The 17,141-nt window shown below is 38.0% G+C and overlaps 1 protein-coding gene across 1 annotated transcript in view; it reads left to right on the forward strand.

Annotated features, from left to right (window-relative positions):
* Window positions 1-14,209: 14,209 nt before the first annotated feature.
* The window catches only part of LOC128867193 (protein gooseberry-neuro), a 114,173-nt gene continuing 111,241 nt past the window's right edge, over window positions 14,210-17,141 (forward strand). Inside the window, exon 1 of the mRNA XM_054108295.1 lies at window positions 14,210-14,874. Within this exon, the coding sequence (XP_053964270.1) occupies window positions 14,811-14,874 (64 nt within the window). The 5' untranslated portion in view covers window positions 14,210-14,810. The remainder of the gene's footprint in view (window positions 14,875-17,141) is intronic.

The following is a 17,141-nucleotide window of genomic DNA, read 5'->3' on the forward strand; positions in this document are numbered from 1 at the left end:
AACATAAAATATGTGCTTGGGGGCACTACAGGTCAGCCGTCTGGGGGCATTATAGGTCACTACTTTTAATTGAATAAAATAAATTTTAATTGTTTTTGCAGCAAAATGGTGCGTAATTATGTGCGAAAAACGCGGAAACGAAGTGAAGAGGACGTAAAAAAGGCAATCGCGGCAGTCCGAGATGGCGCTAGTGTTCGATCAGCCTCCAAACAATTTAAAATTCCGTTCGAAACATTACGTGCTCGCGTGATAGGAAAGTGCTCGTCATCAATAGAAGCGTGTCAGAAATCTCACATGACAATTGCTGGATTAGACTTTTGTAAGAATAATAATATTGAAATATTAACTCTACCTCCGCACACCAGCCATCGTTTGCAGCCTCTCGATAGAAGAGTATTTGGGCCGCTCAAAACTTATTTTGACCAGTCCTGCAAGGCGTGGATGTTAAATCATTCCGGCATTCCTATTACCATCGACCGAATAGCTGAACTGGTAGCTGAACCCTTGTTGAAAGGTGCTTCCAGCATGAATATCATCGCTGAATTCAGATCAACTGGCATTTGGCCATTTAATCGCGACATTTTTTTCGGAAGATGATTTCACGCCAGCATTCGTAACTGATCGTCCGTACGAGGACGAAGCAGATCAAGAGGCTGGTCCATCGATTGCTCATCAAGAGGCTGGTCCATCGATTGCTCATCAAGAGACTGGTCCATCGAATGCCGATCAAGAGCCATATCGATCGAATCTCGACCTATTAATTCCAATTGAGGACATTCGGCCGTTTCCTAAAGCTCCACTGCGCAAACCATCAAATCGAGGCCGGAAGCGACGTAAAGCCGCACTTCTCACAGATGCAGTGATGCTAGAGTCATTACGCGCTGAGCAAGCAGCTGCAGCTCAGAAGAAATCGGACGCGGAAGCAAAAAAACAATTTGCCGCCGAAAGAAAAAAAGAAAGAGAGGCTGCAAAGAGGCAGAAGCTCATACAAAAACGCCAAAAATTGACCAAAGAAGAGAAGAAAAATGAATTAAAGAAAAATTCCTAACTTTTATAACATGTGCAGTGTTCATAATCTATAAATAAAAGTTAAAACGCTAATTTCCAAGCCATGTACATTGTTCTTTCCCCCTCACATATAGTGACCTATCGTGCCCCCCGATTTTGAAAATATCGAAAAAAAGTACCTTTGTCTTATTGAATGCAGCTTCCAAAATATTTAGCCAAACATAAGTCAGTATAACCAAAATGTTAGCAGATAAATAACCTTTCAAAATCTTGCTTATTTTTCAAAATCAATGCAAAAACACCGTAGCAAGAGCTCTCCAAAAAAAAAAAGACCTATCTTACCCCATTCTACTCTACTATATATGAATTAGCATGTAAAAACTAGCACTTTCAATTTCATGACAACAGCCATAAGAATGGCATTTAATAAAAGTACTTGAAAAAATTAGCATAAACCTCATGAACTAAACCAAATATGAAACTAATATGAGAAAGTTGCCTCTGAATTCTATGTACTGCCTTACCAGTCCTCCACTGCCTAATAGTCCACTTCCGTTCTAGCCAGAGCTGTGTGGAAACATTTCACGTCACAACTGCAGCTAAATAAGCGATAAGCGCAAATGCCTACATACAAACAAACAAGCACACGTATTTGTCAATGTATGTAAATAAATGCAGGGGAGGTATATGAGGCAGTTTGTTTGCTTGTGTGTGAAAATTGTATGCTTGAGCGCAAACGATAATTGAAAACTGTCAATAGCCACATTAATGCCAGAAATGCGTAAACGCTTTAAGCGACTTACGGCACACAGAGCACTAATAATCACATAGGCCCATTGCTATGTAGAGCAAATATGTGCCCATTGACACCCATTAATAGTTTTGACTATAAATATGTGAATGCATGCGCGGGAATGCTGTCAATTTGTTCGACAAACAGAAAATGTTAGTCATGGTTACCCGCTGGGTTGCTGCTCTGCACCAAATGGCCACCACATCCTGCCGGTATAGGCCGTAAAATATACACATATTTGCATACATACCAGGAGTATCTGTCATAAGCCCATTAAATGTGGCCAAAAAATTAATTGGAATTTCGAATGTGAATGAGGACACAACACAGGGCACTTCACCAATATATGAAAATGTACATATATATATATGCACCTTAAGTACTTACTTTGCTCCTGCCAGCTCGCAATGCTTCATTAGCATAGAATTTTATGCTAATTATCGACGACCTTAAATTTTTGTTGACAAAATTCAATTGCAAATTGACTGAAAAGTGCGCGCGTAGGAAGGAGGGAAAGTAATTTAAAATGCCGAAACGCACGAAAATCTACTTTGACAAAGTCAAAAACTAACGGAAAAGTAGGCAGGATAATAATCAATAACTAAGGCAGCAATATACCGTTATCGAGCTGGCAGCTGAGTTCCTGCGCACTGAGACAGCCCGGCGGTAGGAGCGCACAATGAGCGCAAAAAGCCAACTATGAGGCCCCTTGAAGTCTATTGCCTATGCGTGTGTGTGTACGAGTACTATGTAAGTGTTAGTGAGAAAGATTTTCAATTATTCTATGTAGGTATATGCTCGTGAGACCTAGGTGGTGTGTATGTGTGCGTGCTGATGCGCATGCTCGCCCCTCTTAATAGGCGTAAAGTTCACGCTTAATTCTTTTACATTAGTACTTTGATGTCCCTACGCTGATATCGCTTTTGTTAATTGAAAGAAATGTCGAAATTTTTGTAAATTTGTACTTTACAATGTGGCAAAAGTACTGTTTGTCCATTATTTGTTCGAATATTGTGTGGTCTACCGGGACCAGGTGTACAATTTTAGTATATTTCATGAATTTATTGATTGTGTTTTTTGGTTTTTTTTTTTTTTTGGCAGTTAATAATGTTGGAATGCGCCGCTTGGTACGCATATAGGTATATATATCTGTGTGTGTGTGTTTAAAGGTACGAGTGTTTCCGTGTGTGCATAAATTGCAATTAGTTGGTTTTGCCTTTTGCCTTTTGCAAAAATATCAGCAGAGTAACTGCGTCTGCGAGCAGTAATCGATTGTTGGTTGAATTATTTTTCTATATTTATTTAACTTATTTATTTATTTATTTATTTTAAAAATCTACAGTACAAAAATCGACGAAAAGTTGAAGAAGAACAATCCAATTTTGGCAACTAAAATACTAGCAATCCATCATTACCATAATTTAGCCTTTTCTACGCTATTCCTCCATACTTCTGTGTCTCTTGTAGATATTTCCAGTTGGTTAATTTGAGCGTTCGTAGGCCTTCTTCTACGTAGTCCATTAGTCGTCTACGCGGGCAACCTTTACTTCTCGTTATCATTGGTTTCTGCTGCAACATTAGATTTTTAGATTAGATTTGTGGGGCGCTGGACAAGTCCAAGCACTCAGTCCGTAGGCCATTGTACTATACCCGGATAGATATCAGTTAAAGGAATAGAGATAGGAAAGATAAAAGGTGGATGGTAAAAACGGATAAGTTAGTTGAGGTCACTCTTCCATAAATCTCTAGGATTCATTGATGAACTTTAAGAGATCCGGAAGAGGAAGAGTATGAAATTTATCCATACACAACCCAATATACTAAGTCTAATTCTGCAAAACGCCGGACAGTTACAGAGAAAATGATCTGCAGTGTCGTCATCCTCAAGACAGGATAGGCATATCGGGCTGTCTACGACCCCCATGGCAGCCATATGCTGACCACAAACGTTGTGCCCTGTGATTACACCCTCAGGTCCTTTCTTCTGAGTTTTAGGAGCAAGGTCGTTATTTTCCTGTTTGGTTCTTGCACAAAGCACTTGGCTACTCTGCACGAGTTCAACCCAGACCAACAACCTCTGTGGGTAGACCTCATGAAGTCCCCAATCCATAGTTGAATCGATGCAGAATTGACACCTAGAAAGGGTTCAGGGCCTAGTGGCATACTTGCAGAACCTTCATTAGCGAATTTATCAGCTAACTCGTTCCCTGTAATACCACAATGTCCAGGCACCCAAATAATACTAACTTTGTTGTGTTTTGCAACACTGTTCAGTTTTGTCTTACATTCACCGACTAACTTCGAAAAGCAGCGTGGGTTAGCAAGGGCTTTCAGTGCAGCTTGACTGTCCCTACAAATCCCAATACTGTTGACCCGGCACTTTTTCTCAATTAGCCAGTACGTCACATTCAAAATGGCATAGACTCCCGTAAGGGATACCGTGGCCATCTGTCCTGTGACATAGAAGTACTTAGTGTCTTCGTCTAAATACCATCCAGATCCGCTACCATCAGTGGTTTTGGATTCGATAATAGGTTCTCTGGACTTAACCATTGATCTCTATCTGGGCTCAACACGCCATACTTCCTACCGAAGCCAACGACAGGCACCCGATCGTGCACCGGCATCGAGAACAGAGTGCACCGCTCTGACAACTGGTGGTATATCTAACTGTGGCCAGTGCTTACTTCATTTCCCCAGACTCCGTTTAACTTGAGCCTATACGCCGCCTTCATTGCTTTCTTTCGAATTTGAAGGTCTAGAGGTTGCAAATTCAGAATGGCATGAAGGGCATCACCAGATGTCGTACTCATGGCACCTATGATACCCAAGCACACACTTTTCTGTAGCCTGTTTAGGTGTTTTACTCTGGAATTAACCATTGTGGCTTTCCACCATACTACAGAGGCGTATGTAATAATGGGCCTAATCAGTGTCCAATTTCCTGCAGATAATTTAGAAGAGAGTCCGCCACGAAGCACCAAAGTAGGCGAGCGAATACACCACCTTGTGGGCAACCCTTGTTCACCTCAACCCTGACTTCTTCATCGTTTTCTCTATCCATGGTAAGCAGTCTTTTGAATTGCATAGAGTGGATCCATCTGGCAATGGTTTTTTCCACTCCATGACTTCTGATAGAAGAGCATATAGAGTTAAAGGCAGCATTGTCGAAAGCTCCTTCAATGTCCACAAACATACCAAGAGTGTACTCTCTGGTTTCCAGCCCTTTTCGATTATGCTAACGCACTCGTGCAGAGCCGATTCGCAAGATTTCCCACTTTGATAAGCATTTGCCTGACCTTGAGGGGGTTTCGACTTAGAACCCTCGTCCTAATGTGCTTCTCCACCATACGTTCCAGACCCTTAAGCATAAACGATGTCTTTTGGTAAAGCGTAGCTGTCCTTGCCTGGCTTTGGGACAAATACAACTTTCACCAAACGCCTCAATTGTGGAACATAAGCGTGCGCAAGACATGTCGTAAAGATTCTTTTCAAAGCCTTTATTAGTTGTTGCTGCAACATTAGTTTTTGAACATGCGTGTCTTCCATTCTTAGAACCAGTCCAATCCACCTTAGCCTTTTGCGCTTTAATGTGTTTGACAATGTCCTCACCAAGCATAAATCGGAGTAACTCTTCGGTGGTTCGCGGTCATATATCCTCCTGACTACCTTTCCCTCAAAGACTCGGGAGAGGTTCTTCTTATTTTGAGAGATTCTGCAATCAATATAAATGCGCATATTAAGCAACTAAATATAAAATTTTTATGAAATTAGATCTGGATAACACGAAATCAAGCAGTCTGGAATTGGAAAATGATAAATCGTTCTATAAAAAGGGTATTGAATTGTTAGAGCGGCGCTGGTATGGAGCGGCGTTGTTCTTGATGGAAATAACGTTGATCACTTAAGCTAATTTTGAACAAAAAAAAAAAAAAAATTGGGTTCTTTGTTAGGCCCAGCACATTTCAGCCCATGTGTTAATTTCGCTTAACCACTTAATTGCTACTAAAAATTTTAAATAATTGCAAAACTCAATGATATTCTAGAATATGGTTACCAAACCAAGGGGGCTCGAGAAAGCTTTAAACCAATCATGTTTTTGAAGGGCGTTATTATCTAACTTTTATTAAAAACATAGAAATTAATTAGAAATTTAAATTAAATAAAATATTGGAAGCCGTGAAAGGGGCATTCTAATAATTCACAATTTTTGGACGCAATTTTAAAAGTTGGCAAAGGAAAATACTATTTAAAATTTTATTTTATTTATATTATTAATTACTATCAGACCCGGCGCACTCCGTTTCGCCACCAGATGGCTTCTTTTATGTAACATTTCGTTTGGGGATTAAAACATGAAGAAAAATTATTTTTTTAGTTTTATATTTTAAAAGGAAAAACTTTATTTCATTTCACAACAGTAACGAATTCATTTCGATTACAAAAATGAAGTGTAATTTAATTGAACTTCTCTAAGTAAAAAATGAAAGTGAATCCAAAGTAAATACTGAATTGAAGCTTTATACCTGTACGTGTCCGCAAATTATCCGTTTCATTGAAGAGCTCTTTGGTAAACCACATTTTTTGTTCTTTGGTCTGACGTTAACACAAACAAATTCAAATTACGCAATGTCATAATAACTGAACCAACTTTGAGTTGCAAGTCATGTGGTGGAAATCCTGGTAACTCCAGAGAGTTCAAAAACTCCGTTGGATAACATCACATCATAGGGATTTGTTATGGAATCAACGGATTTGTATGTCACCAAATCGACATCGATTTTTGATTAAATGGTGAAATTCAGTGCGTGTACATCATTATTCTTTGCGGCGAGAAGTGCTCGTTGACTTAACCAAGCATAATTCTGATAATTCTCACTAATGTTTGGGAAAACATTTTTAATAAGCGCTAATTGAGAGTCAACAAATCGGCAAAAGTCGTTGGTAAGAGTAATTAATCCAGCTGTCGCATCAACTGGGACTTTTCCATTTCCAACAGCTAACAATTGTTTGGAAAATTGTGCAGCACTTTGCACACTTTGAAGTTGAACTCTCATATAAGTGGTTAGCGATAATGTTTTTACGTTATTCCACAAAGGTGATGCCTTCAGGCCAGCATTCAATTCATCTGCAGGCGTTCCACGGGGAATTACTGGCAACGTCTGCCTGAAATCGCCTGCCAACAATACCATCAAGCCGCCAAAGATGTTGTTATTTCGCCGAAGATCCTTCATTGTGAAGTTAAGTGCTTCAAGTGATTTCTTATGTGCCATTGTGCACTCATCCCAAACAATGAGCTTGCATTACATCAACAATTTTCCCATTGCACTGGTTCGGGAAATATTGCATGTTGGAGTATGAATTGTGTTTAAATTGAGTGGCAACTTAAGCGCAGAATGTGCAGTACGACCGCCATCTAGAAGAGTCGCCGCAATTCCAGATGACGCTAACGCTAAAGCTATGTCACATCTTGATCGAATAGTGACCAAAATCCATGAAATGACAAATGTTTTCCCTGTTCCCCCAGGTGCGTCCAGGAAGAATAGACCACCAGCATTATAGTCCACCGCTTGCATTAATGTTTCGTATACTTGTTTATGCTATTCATTCAGCAACGGCACATTATTTCGAACGAATTCCTGCAATGTACCAATATTGTATTGCAGCTCTCGATTTAATTCTTGGTTGAATGCATCGTGCATCGATCGATTTGGCGCAATCATTCCTGCTTCAATCAGTAGCTTGTTTGCAATAGTCAAGCATTGATCCTCAATCAGAATCAATACTTCATTGTAGATTTCATCGGTTATTTGCATGTCGGGATTATTCGTTCGAATGCGCAAGCGATGCAAGTTATCTTCACATTTGTCGTCTGTGTATTTGTTCCATAACTGAATTGGTTGTGAAGGGAAACACGTGGTGATGACTGGTGAATTTAACCTCAAATGCACGATCCACAGTTCAACTTACCACCTTAAGGAGAAATGCCTACTGTTGAAGTTGAATAAAAATTTGCACAATACGCGCGATTGATTTGATGGTTTCCAATTGAGCTGTTAGGAAGCGAATAACTTTAACCTCAATTTCACAATTTCACAGTGAACACAATACCGGTTTTAAGTTAGTGTTTGAAAGAACGATGTAACTCAAATATGTTGCTCTCTGGTCAAAATAATGAGACACGTATTTTTTTGTTCGCCCGAAAAAAATTTTTTTCAAGAGTTATCGGCAATTTTGTTTTTCGGCTAAAAATCGATTTTTCTTAATTATATGAGAAATTTTTTTTTTAAATGAACCAAAATGAACCGATTTTAATGATTTTGGGTTCAAAATGATCATCATTACTTACACAAGCGACTTCAAGTAGAAACAATTGTAAAAAAGTAGTTCAAAATTTTTTATTTTGCAAAAAGCAAAAAGTGCGAAACAGGTTTTTTACTCAAAAATTCATTACTTAAAAACAACTCATTTTAGCTACTGGGCTTTCAGCTTAATTGAAGTTTGAGGTGTCCTCTTGATTTGGAAAAAGTTATAAAAAAAAAAATACTCTTTCTGAAATATTGAATTTCGAAAAAATTTAAATTTTTTTTCTTTTTTGCTTAATCAAAAATTTTCAACTACTTTTTTGCAATTGTGTCTATATGAAGTCGCTCGTGTAAGTAATGGCGATGATTTTGAACCCAGAGTTATTAAAATCGATTCATTTTTGACTAAGTTATGGGCATTTAAAAAAAAAATTTTCTTATATAATTAAGAAAAATCGATTTTTAACCGAAAAACAAAATTGCCGATAACTCTTGAAAAAAAATTTTTTCGGGCGAACAAAAAAATACGTGTCTCATTATTTTGACCAGAGAGCAACATATTTGAGTTACATCGAAATTGAAGAACATGACCCGAATAGCCTGGTTGAATTGAAATGGAAAGCATCTACTTTGAAAATCATGGTAATGTTGCAGAATGTGTACGAAAATTACGTACGGAAATGGGAAGAAGAAAATCGCCGGATGAAGCGTATGTGCGTTACTTTGCGAAAAAAGTAAGAGAAACTGGGTTGCTTATTGACAAACCAACGCGTGACCGACCAAAAACCGTGCCAACCAAAACCAGTGTTATGCCAACAAACCAGCAACAATTGATGCACTGAAGACCAACATACGCGATCGAAAATGTGTTGAAAAATTGGACCGATCGTATGGGATGGTGCATGGCTAGCCGAGGCAGCCATATGAATGAAGTTGTGTTCCATCATTAACCGGAAGGATTGTACTTCAAAATAAAAAAAACAGTTTGGAAATATATTGAGTAGTTTCTTTTTTATAAATTTTTAAATCCGTAAAGTTATATGGCGGACCCTTTATTTATTTTATTTATTTACGGATGTGAAGCAATAATACAATTATTTTTACACGTAAAAAGGGAGCACGAGCTGCCAGGGCGTGCGACTCGCCTTGATTAAATATTATATTATTAATTCTTATTTTTATTAACCAAGGAATACATTTATACTCGCTATACACCTATAAAAATGATCATATGACTTAGCACTAAGTTTTTCAGAACCATTTCAGCCAACAAGATTTAATTGAATTCACCCATAGCTTAGAAGTTTTTTTTTTTTGCTCTTTTTTTTAAGAAAAATATAAAAAGTAGCTAAAATTTTGCTCGCAGACGAGACTCCTGTTTTAGGATGGCATCGTGAATGCTGTTTTTCTTTTTTTTTTCAAATAAAGAAGTTGTATATTTGTTATTATGAAATGGTTTTTGAAGTTCAGTCTCTTTACCCATTTGATTCAAATTCGAAAGAAAAATTTTTTTTGTCAAGGGAGCGTGAATGCAAAATCTCACCAGTCAATGATGCCCCTTTTCTGGGGATAGCATCATTAGAGCCGTATTTGTTTTTTTTCACATACAAAATTTTGTTTGTTATTATTAAATTTTTTTGGTGTCGGACATTTTATTCAATTTCAGGGATTCTAAATAATGCACAAAGTGTGACGTAAACAATACAATCAAGATAAATCAATTTCAACTTAAAACCGTAGTTGCTCATCATACTGTTTCAAAATGTTATATTGGTAAGTGTTTTATTTATTGTAATATATTATTTTATATACAGTTTGATATATACGTCATAAAAAACGATTAGATTTATTATAACAAATTTCTTATGGTACCACCTCTGTCTTTTATTTAACACCTGCTTAATTAAAACAGATAATAAAAAGCTGAAAGTGAGCTTTGCACGAAAAAGTAACGCAAAATTAATCGCATTGAATTTGCTCTCCCTAATGAAAATTCAACATAACATACCTTCCCACATATACATATATTTAGGCATGTATACGATTCTAAGCCATTAAAGTACCATTTCAGAAAATGGCCAACAAAAGTAAATAGTGACACACACACACACGCATCAAAAGGAAAAGCAAAAGCAAAAGAAAAAGTGTAAGTCAGTGTGCGAAACCGAGTCCCATACGCAGGCTGAGGCACAGCTAGCCTTCACGCTTTAATTGACTGCAAACGACATACGACGGTGATGACAAATACCATTCATTTGCGCGAATGTCAAATGTGAAACACAAACTCATACTCTCACGCGCTCATACGCTCATACACTCATAAAGCCAAACGCACACGCGCCTGCTGCATACGCATCGGCTATCAACAACAACGTTGAATACGCATAGAGTCAGCCATTGCAAACAAAAGTTCTACACTCTCGTTGTTACTGCTATCGTTGCTCTTGATTGAAAGTGCCAGCTGCTTCGTTAGCACTCGCATTGAACTGATCGAACGAAGGACAATGCATGCCCTCGTATGTAATACTCAAATTCGCTCGTATCCTATACCTCAGTGCTACTACGTGCGTTCCTTCGTTGGTGTATTCATTATTTTATTTAATATTTTTGCTATTGTTGATAAATTGTCATTGCACGTCTGCCAAGGATGCTTGGAATGTAACAATGCAACTACCAGAAGGCGAAGAGGGTCGTGAGGGAAACAGGGATGCAGTAGAGCGGGCGAGGGAGCAGCGTCTATAGTAATAAACCATCAGCAACCAATCAGCGGCGCTGAAAGCAAATAAACTAGACAAGGTAATTCGCAATATGTATTTGCCCCGCAGCCCCTCTCAACAAGCTGAATTCGTATGTGCTGTTCGACTACTTTTTGTATCCACAACTACTGTTAAGACAGTTGAGAAGGCGTGGCTCTTTAGCCAATGCACTCCATTAAACCATTGCTGATTATCTACTAAGAAAAACTAAAACAAGTACCAGCTACAACAACTACTAATACAAGTAAAACAATAGCACTCTCACTCACGAGTGGATCAAAAGCTTAGCAGAGTTGTTCTCTCGCTGAGCATAGTGTGCTTCGACAGTGCTGTCGGAAGTTCGCTAAAGTTATCAGTCTCATATTTGAATTCTATATACAAAATTATAAAGCGGCCGCCGTAGCCGAATGGGTTGGTGCGTGACTACCATTCGGAATTCACAGAGAGAACGTTGGTTCGAATCTCGGTAATACACCAAAATTAAGATAAACATTTTTCTAATATCGGTCGCCCCTCGGCAGGCAATGGCAAACCTCCGAGTGTATTTCGGCCATAAAAAAGCTCCTAATAAAAATATATTCCGTTCGGAGTCGGCTTGAAACTGTAGGTCCCTCCATTTGTGGATCAACATCAAGACGCACACCACAAATAGGAGGAGGAGCTCGGCCAAACAACCAAAAAGGATGTACGCGCCAATTATATATATATACAAAATTATTATTATTATTATTATTTCAGTGGGCCACTATATGAAAAATTGCATGCCACAAAATTGCAAAGGCATAAAATTGCTAATATTAGAAAGGATACAGATTTTATACGACCAGAAATAACATTCCACATGACATTCGGAAGCCGTATTCTACCTAGGTCTAATCGGTATAAATAATTTTTTGAGCCAAGGCCTTCTCACTTATACACATAAGTGCAAGTCAGATTTACGTTTTCTTAAAGTAGTAGCTTAGTAAATTTTAGATAGAAATACATCGTTTAAGACCGCTTTCAATAGCAATAATATTAAATGATTTGAAAAGTTCTTTGTCTAATTCTTTTTGGCCAATATTTAAATCCAACATCAGTGCCGGTGAAAAATATTTATAGCGTATTTCGACCAGTTTACGCTGTTCACTTCAGAACCAGGATCTCTATGAACAATCAAAATTGTGGTATTTCAAGTAACATTAAGTCACAAAAAATTCGTAAGACACCATCAAACTTGCATTGCTTGGCTCGTCTTGATAGCTGGAGGCGTAATTGCGTCAAAATTCATCAAAAATGATCCGGACATAGTCCACACCATCAATTTATAGAAATAGTGTATAATGAGATTTTTAAGTATAGTATATAATGCGTTTTTTTTTAGAAATTTACTGGCGTCCATAATTGTGTGTTCTAACATCGCAGGACTAATCGTCTTAGCGCACTTTGAAGTCGTTGATCTAAGCATATAAGTCGACAACTATTGAAGATTTGAAAACCAAAGTCAAGTGCGCCAGTTAATACATAGGTCTTCAAATGCTCGAAAAGTAATAATCCAAGATTGCTCATCTCTCAAGTTCCTAAGAACGACATATACCGGAAGTCATAATTCACCCTCCATGTCATGAAACTACGCATCGTTTTAAAATCATCATCGATCATTTCCCCCACACTTTTTTATTTCAATTTAAAATCTTGCGGCCCTTGAAAATATACTTTTATTTGTCCCGATTTGCACCGACTACTAGTCATTGTTGCAGTATCATAATATATATAGTATATTCACGACAAATGTATTACGTTTTTCTTTGATTATTTAATCGAGAATTCGGAGTTAGCAAAATAGTATTCATTGATGTTTTTGGACAAGGAATGGAACCCACATTCATAAGTGAACAAAAAGAGATTATAAAAAGCAATAGAGGGAACAGAGTTGTTTACATATAAACAAAGAAAAAACATTATCCTCAGCTCTAAAATGCTGTCAAATCAAAAACTGATTATAACTGATTGACTGACTGAGACTAGAAGAGTGACCGCCATATGCGCGCCTTTTTGGAAGACAAATAAAGGGTAGTTAAATTTCAAGGACCGATGTTGAATGTGAACCACACCTAAACGTCAACGACACCGTTGGACTTCTTTCTTTGGGGTTATTTGAAAGAAAAGGTGTACGTCGATAAGCCAGCAACAATTCAAGAGCTAAAGGATGGCATAATTCGGCACATTAACGGCATGGAACCTCAATTATACCTCAGCATCATCGAAAATTTGTACTATTGGGTGAAGGTGTGCCGCCGAGGCCGCGGAGGCCATTTGGCCGATATTTTGTACTATACGTAATTGAGCCATACCAATATTATCATAATAAAGAGAAATTACAATAATCTCCTAAAAAAATTGTATTTTATTCAAAATCTATATTCTATTTATTCCATTCGAGAATAAATTTGTACGTAAACAGTTCGATTTTCATAAATTTAGTTTGATCTGAAGCTACATCACTGTTCACCGCATTGAACAAGTGACGGTGCATCGCTCTCCGACTAGCGCTCTCTAACAACGCGCTCACTGCCATTTAGCCTCGCCACACTTTTGATCGTTGCCATTGTTGGCCGCTGTCGCTGCTACTGCACTCACCACTCACACCACAATCGCTGCCGTCAATACATATGTTTGTTAATTTTCTCTCACCATGCTTTGATATCAAACCGGTTACTTGCTACCACCCAGACCCTTTCGCGTATGATTAGTTTACATTGCGCGCAGCAACAAACACATGGGCATATCAGCAATGCCCGCCTCCTGCTATGAACATGAAAACACACACATGCAAACACATATTTTGGAGCAAATGTGTGTTGTTGCTTTCATAGTTGTTGGTAAGTGAGCGCCAGGCGTTTCTCCATAGCCACCACCATTTAGTTTACATGCATAGCTATTATAACAACACAAACAAACACATTTCCAACCACAATTGAATACAATCCAATCGCGACGCGGCAATTCGCTATCGCCACGTTGTTGTTGTTGCACTCAATACTTTTATTTTTGGTATGTTGATTTTCATTTGTTATTTGTTGTTGTTTGCTTACTTTTGTCGTGTTTTATTTGTATTGGTATTGATTTTTTTTATTGTTGTTGTTGTTTTAGCTTGCTGGGAGCAAACCAGTTCCGGAGTGTGGAGTCGATCGCGCGCCTTTTTGCCTTAGCGCGATGCGTCACAACGCGGCTTCGCTAATTTATGCTCGCGCGCTCTTTTAGTTGTGCACCGAATGCCGTGCGGCTTGATCGCCAGATTGCGGCGCGAGTACCTCCATCCCAACGTAAGTACCATTGGCGTATTTTTTTGTGCAACGGCAAGCGAATTAGACCACAAAGCGGGCGACAAACACGAACTCGTCGTTCGAACCAAAGCAAAGAATCGACTTCCGTCGGATGTTGGATGCCCATACGTACAAACGCGCGCGGCTGCACCAACAAAACGACTTTTGTGTGAGGCATCGTCGGTACAGTGAAAAGAATACAAAGAGTAGGTGGCGCGCATTTTGGAACCTTTTGAACTTATTTACCCCACTCATGAACAACCGGTTGCTGGCGCGGCAGGCGCAACTTTCGATTCGTTGGGACTCTAAGCGGTGCAATGTTTACTGATTTCGGATAGAAGACGAAACTATCGCATAAAATCGTTAATTTTTTGAAATGTTTTTCAAATAAGAAAAACTTCGTGTGTTACCAGAGTTTGCGGGATTACTGCGCTGCAATATGAATACTAAACAAAGTGCAATCAAATGAAAAATATTAAGTTTTTCAATAAGCCGAAAGTGTAAATTTTAATAAAAAAGTGAGCTATGAAGTTAATTCATATTTAATATACGAATACACATACAAATACATAAAAAAGTGAACATATATTTTAAAAAAAAGTTCCTGTTAAGACACAACGCAAAGCTTCATAAAATTCACAAAATGGATATGACCAGCGCGAATTCCTTAAATATGCGTCCTTTCTTCTCCGGCTATCCATTTCAAGGTAAAAGAAAAGTTATTTTTTCACTTTATTTAAATCAGACAACTTCCGCCGGCTGCCTTAGCTGCATAGGTTTGCGCGTAATCCTTCTTTCATGTGGCCGCCAAATTTGAGAAAAACTACATGAAAAGTTTTTCTGCTGTATGACCTCCTAGCGCGTAAAGTGTTGCTGCCATGAAAGATGTCTGCTGAATACAAATTATCATTTGGAGGTGCAGTGAAACTGTGGGCCTTTCAATTTTGGGAGGAAAAAGTATGCACCTGACCAGTACACATATCACTTTCAGTCTACTCAGATGTGGCTAGTAACGCTAGAATTCAGAATAGTTAAATATTTTTCGAAAACAGAAATAGCCGCCGCATTTTCACAGTCATAAATTTCCAAAAGTAGCAGGCTAATCACCCACCCTGTCAGAAACCAAAACAGATTAACGAAACCAACGCAAGACTCTTGTCGAGACCCTATGCTCCCGAGGGAGTGAACAAGGAAAAAAAAATTCTAAAGTAACAAATGCTCGAGTCTCATTGTTAGCATTTATTTCCATATCGTAAATTCTCCAACTACTCGGTAGTGATCACTTGCTGGCCTTACTTTATTTGAAAATTTCGGAAATTTGGAATCTTAAACATCCAAATTTTTTTAGTGCACATGGAAATTTTTCCTTCTCGATTTTTATCCATTTAAGAAATAGTTAATTGGACGCTTATACAGGCTATCTGCCTATTAAAAGTGGCATCACTATCTTATATTTCATGTCTAGAGTAGATTTTGAGCCCGGAGCCTATCGAATGACAGTCACAGGGGTACTCCACTTGATTACGGCGGCAGAAAAAAAAATTGCCAAAAATAAGTTTTGTACCTGTGAGGTGATTAAACTTCAAACCACTGAAAAACTTGAAAATTTAATGATTTTTCGGGGTTTTCGAGCTTTCTTTTCAAAATTAAAACTTCCGTTGCTATTGCACAACTGTGACCGCAAAAACTTTCTAACATGGAAATGCAGCATCAAACTGAAGAAAGTGTTTGACAACATCAATGGTTTGAGGTCTTGCGGCTAAACTGTGCAACAAACGTGATCTTTAAACTCATTTTGCTTTGAACATATTTTTGTTTGCCGCCATAGTACCCGAAAAGTAGGGATCAATTCAAATGTTCATCAATTTCAGAAACTATTTTAAGTATTGTTCTAATCATCCTCTAAATAATGCTAGAGGAGGAAGTGCCATTTTGGTAAACAAATCTTGAGAACATTATGAGGAAGAAAAGATTAGTACTGCTGAATGCCAAGCAGCAACAACCAACAAGCCATATATAGACCACCAAGACTTAATATTAAATGTGATCAATACAAAATTTTTTTAAATAAACATAAAGGAAGATTTGTGATTGGAGGAGACTTCAACGCAAAACATGTAAACTGGGGCTCCCGTTTAACAACTAGTAAAGGCTGCGCGTTATTGAATGCCTCCCAACAACTAGACTGTGATATTATCTCTACGGGTAATCCGACATATTGGCCAACACAACCGCCTAAAACACCCGATTTAATCGATTTCTTTGTTGCAAAATATATTCCGAGAAACCTAATGTTTATTGAAGATGGAGTCGAACTAAACTCAGAGCATTCGCCTATTTTTCTCACCATTGGAGGAGAATTACAAAAAATTGCACACAATATCTCCCTTTCAAACTGGGACTACTTCAGAAATATCATCGATGAAAAAATAGACGTAAAAAGCATAATAAAGAGTTCTGAAGACATTGATAATGAACTTGAAGGCTTTTCGACGCAAATTCAAAATGCTTCATGGATGAGCACACCAGTAATTCAAAAGAAATACTGCCGCCAATCGTATCCAGCTGAGATTTTAAAAATCTTACACGAGAAAAGAAAAATAAGGAAAAAGTGGCAAATATTACGGTTTCCCGAATACACAACTAAGCACAAAACTTCTTAATAACAAGGTTATAGAGTTCAAGAATACAAAATTAAATGATAAAATTGAAAGATTATCGGCAGACAAAACAACGGATTACTTCCTATGGAAAATGACAGCTCATATGAAACGACCTATCTGCCACAATCCACCTATAAGGTTGTGTAATGGTATTTGGGCAAAAAATGATTTTGAGAAGCCAGAGGCGTTTGCCTTGCACTTAGAAAAAATGTTTCAGCCAATTGAAGGTACTAACACTTTTAATGATCTTTCTAATGAAATAAAAAAATTAGAGCTTAAGAAATCGCCTGGCTTTGATCTTATCACATCTG

This window comes from Anastrepha ludens, chromosome 6 (genome assembly GCF_028408465.1).
Source record: "Anastrepha ludens isolate Willacy chromosome 6, idAnaLude1.1, whole genome shotgun sequence".
NCBI classification, from domain to species: Eukaryota; Metazoa; Arthropoda; class Insecta; order Diptera; family Tephritidae; genus Anastrepha; species Anastrepha ludens.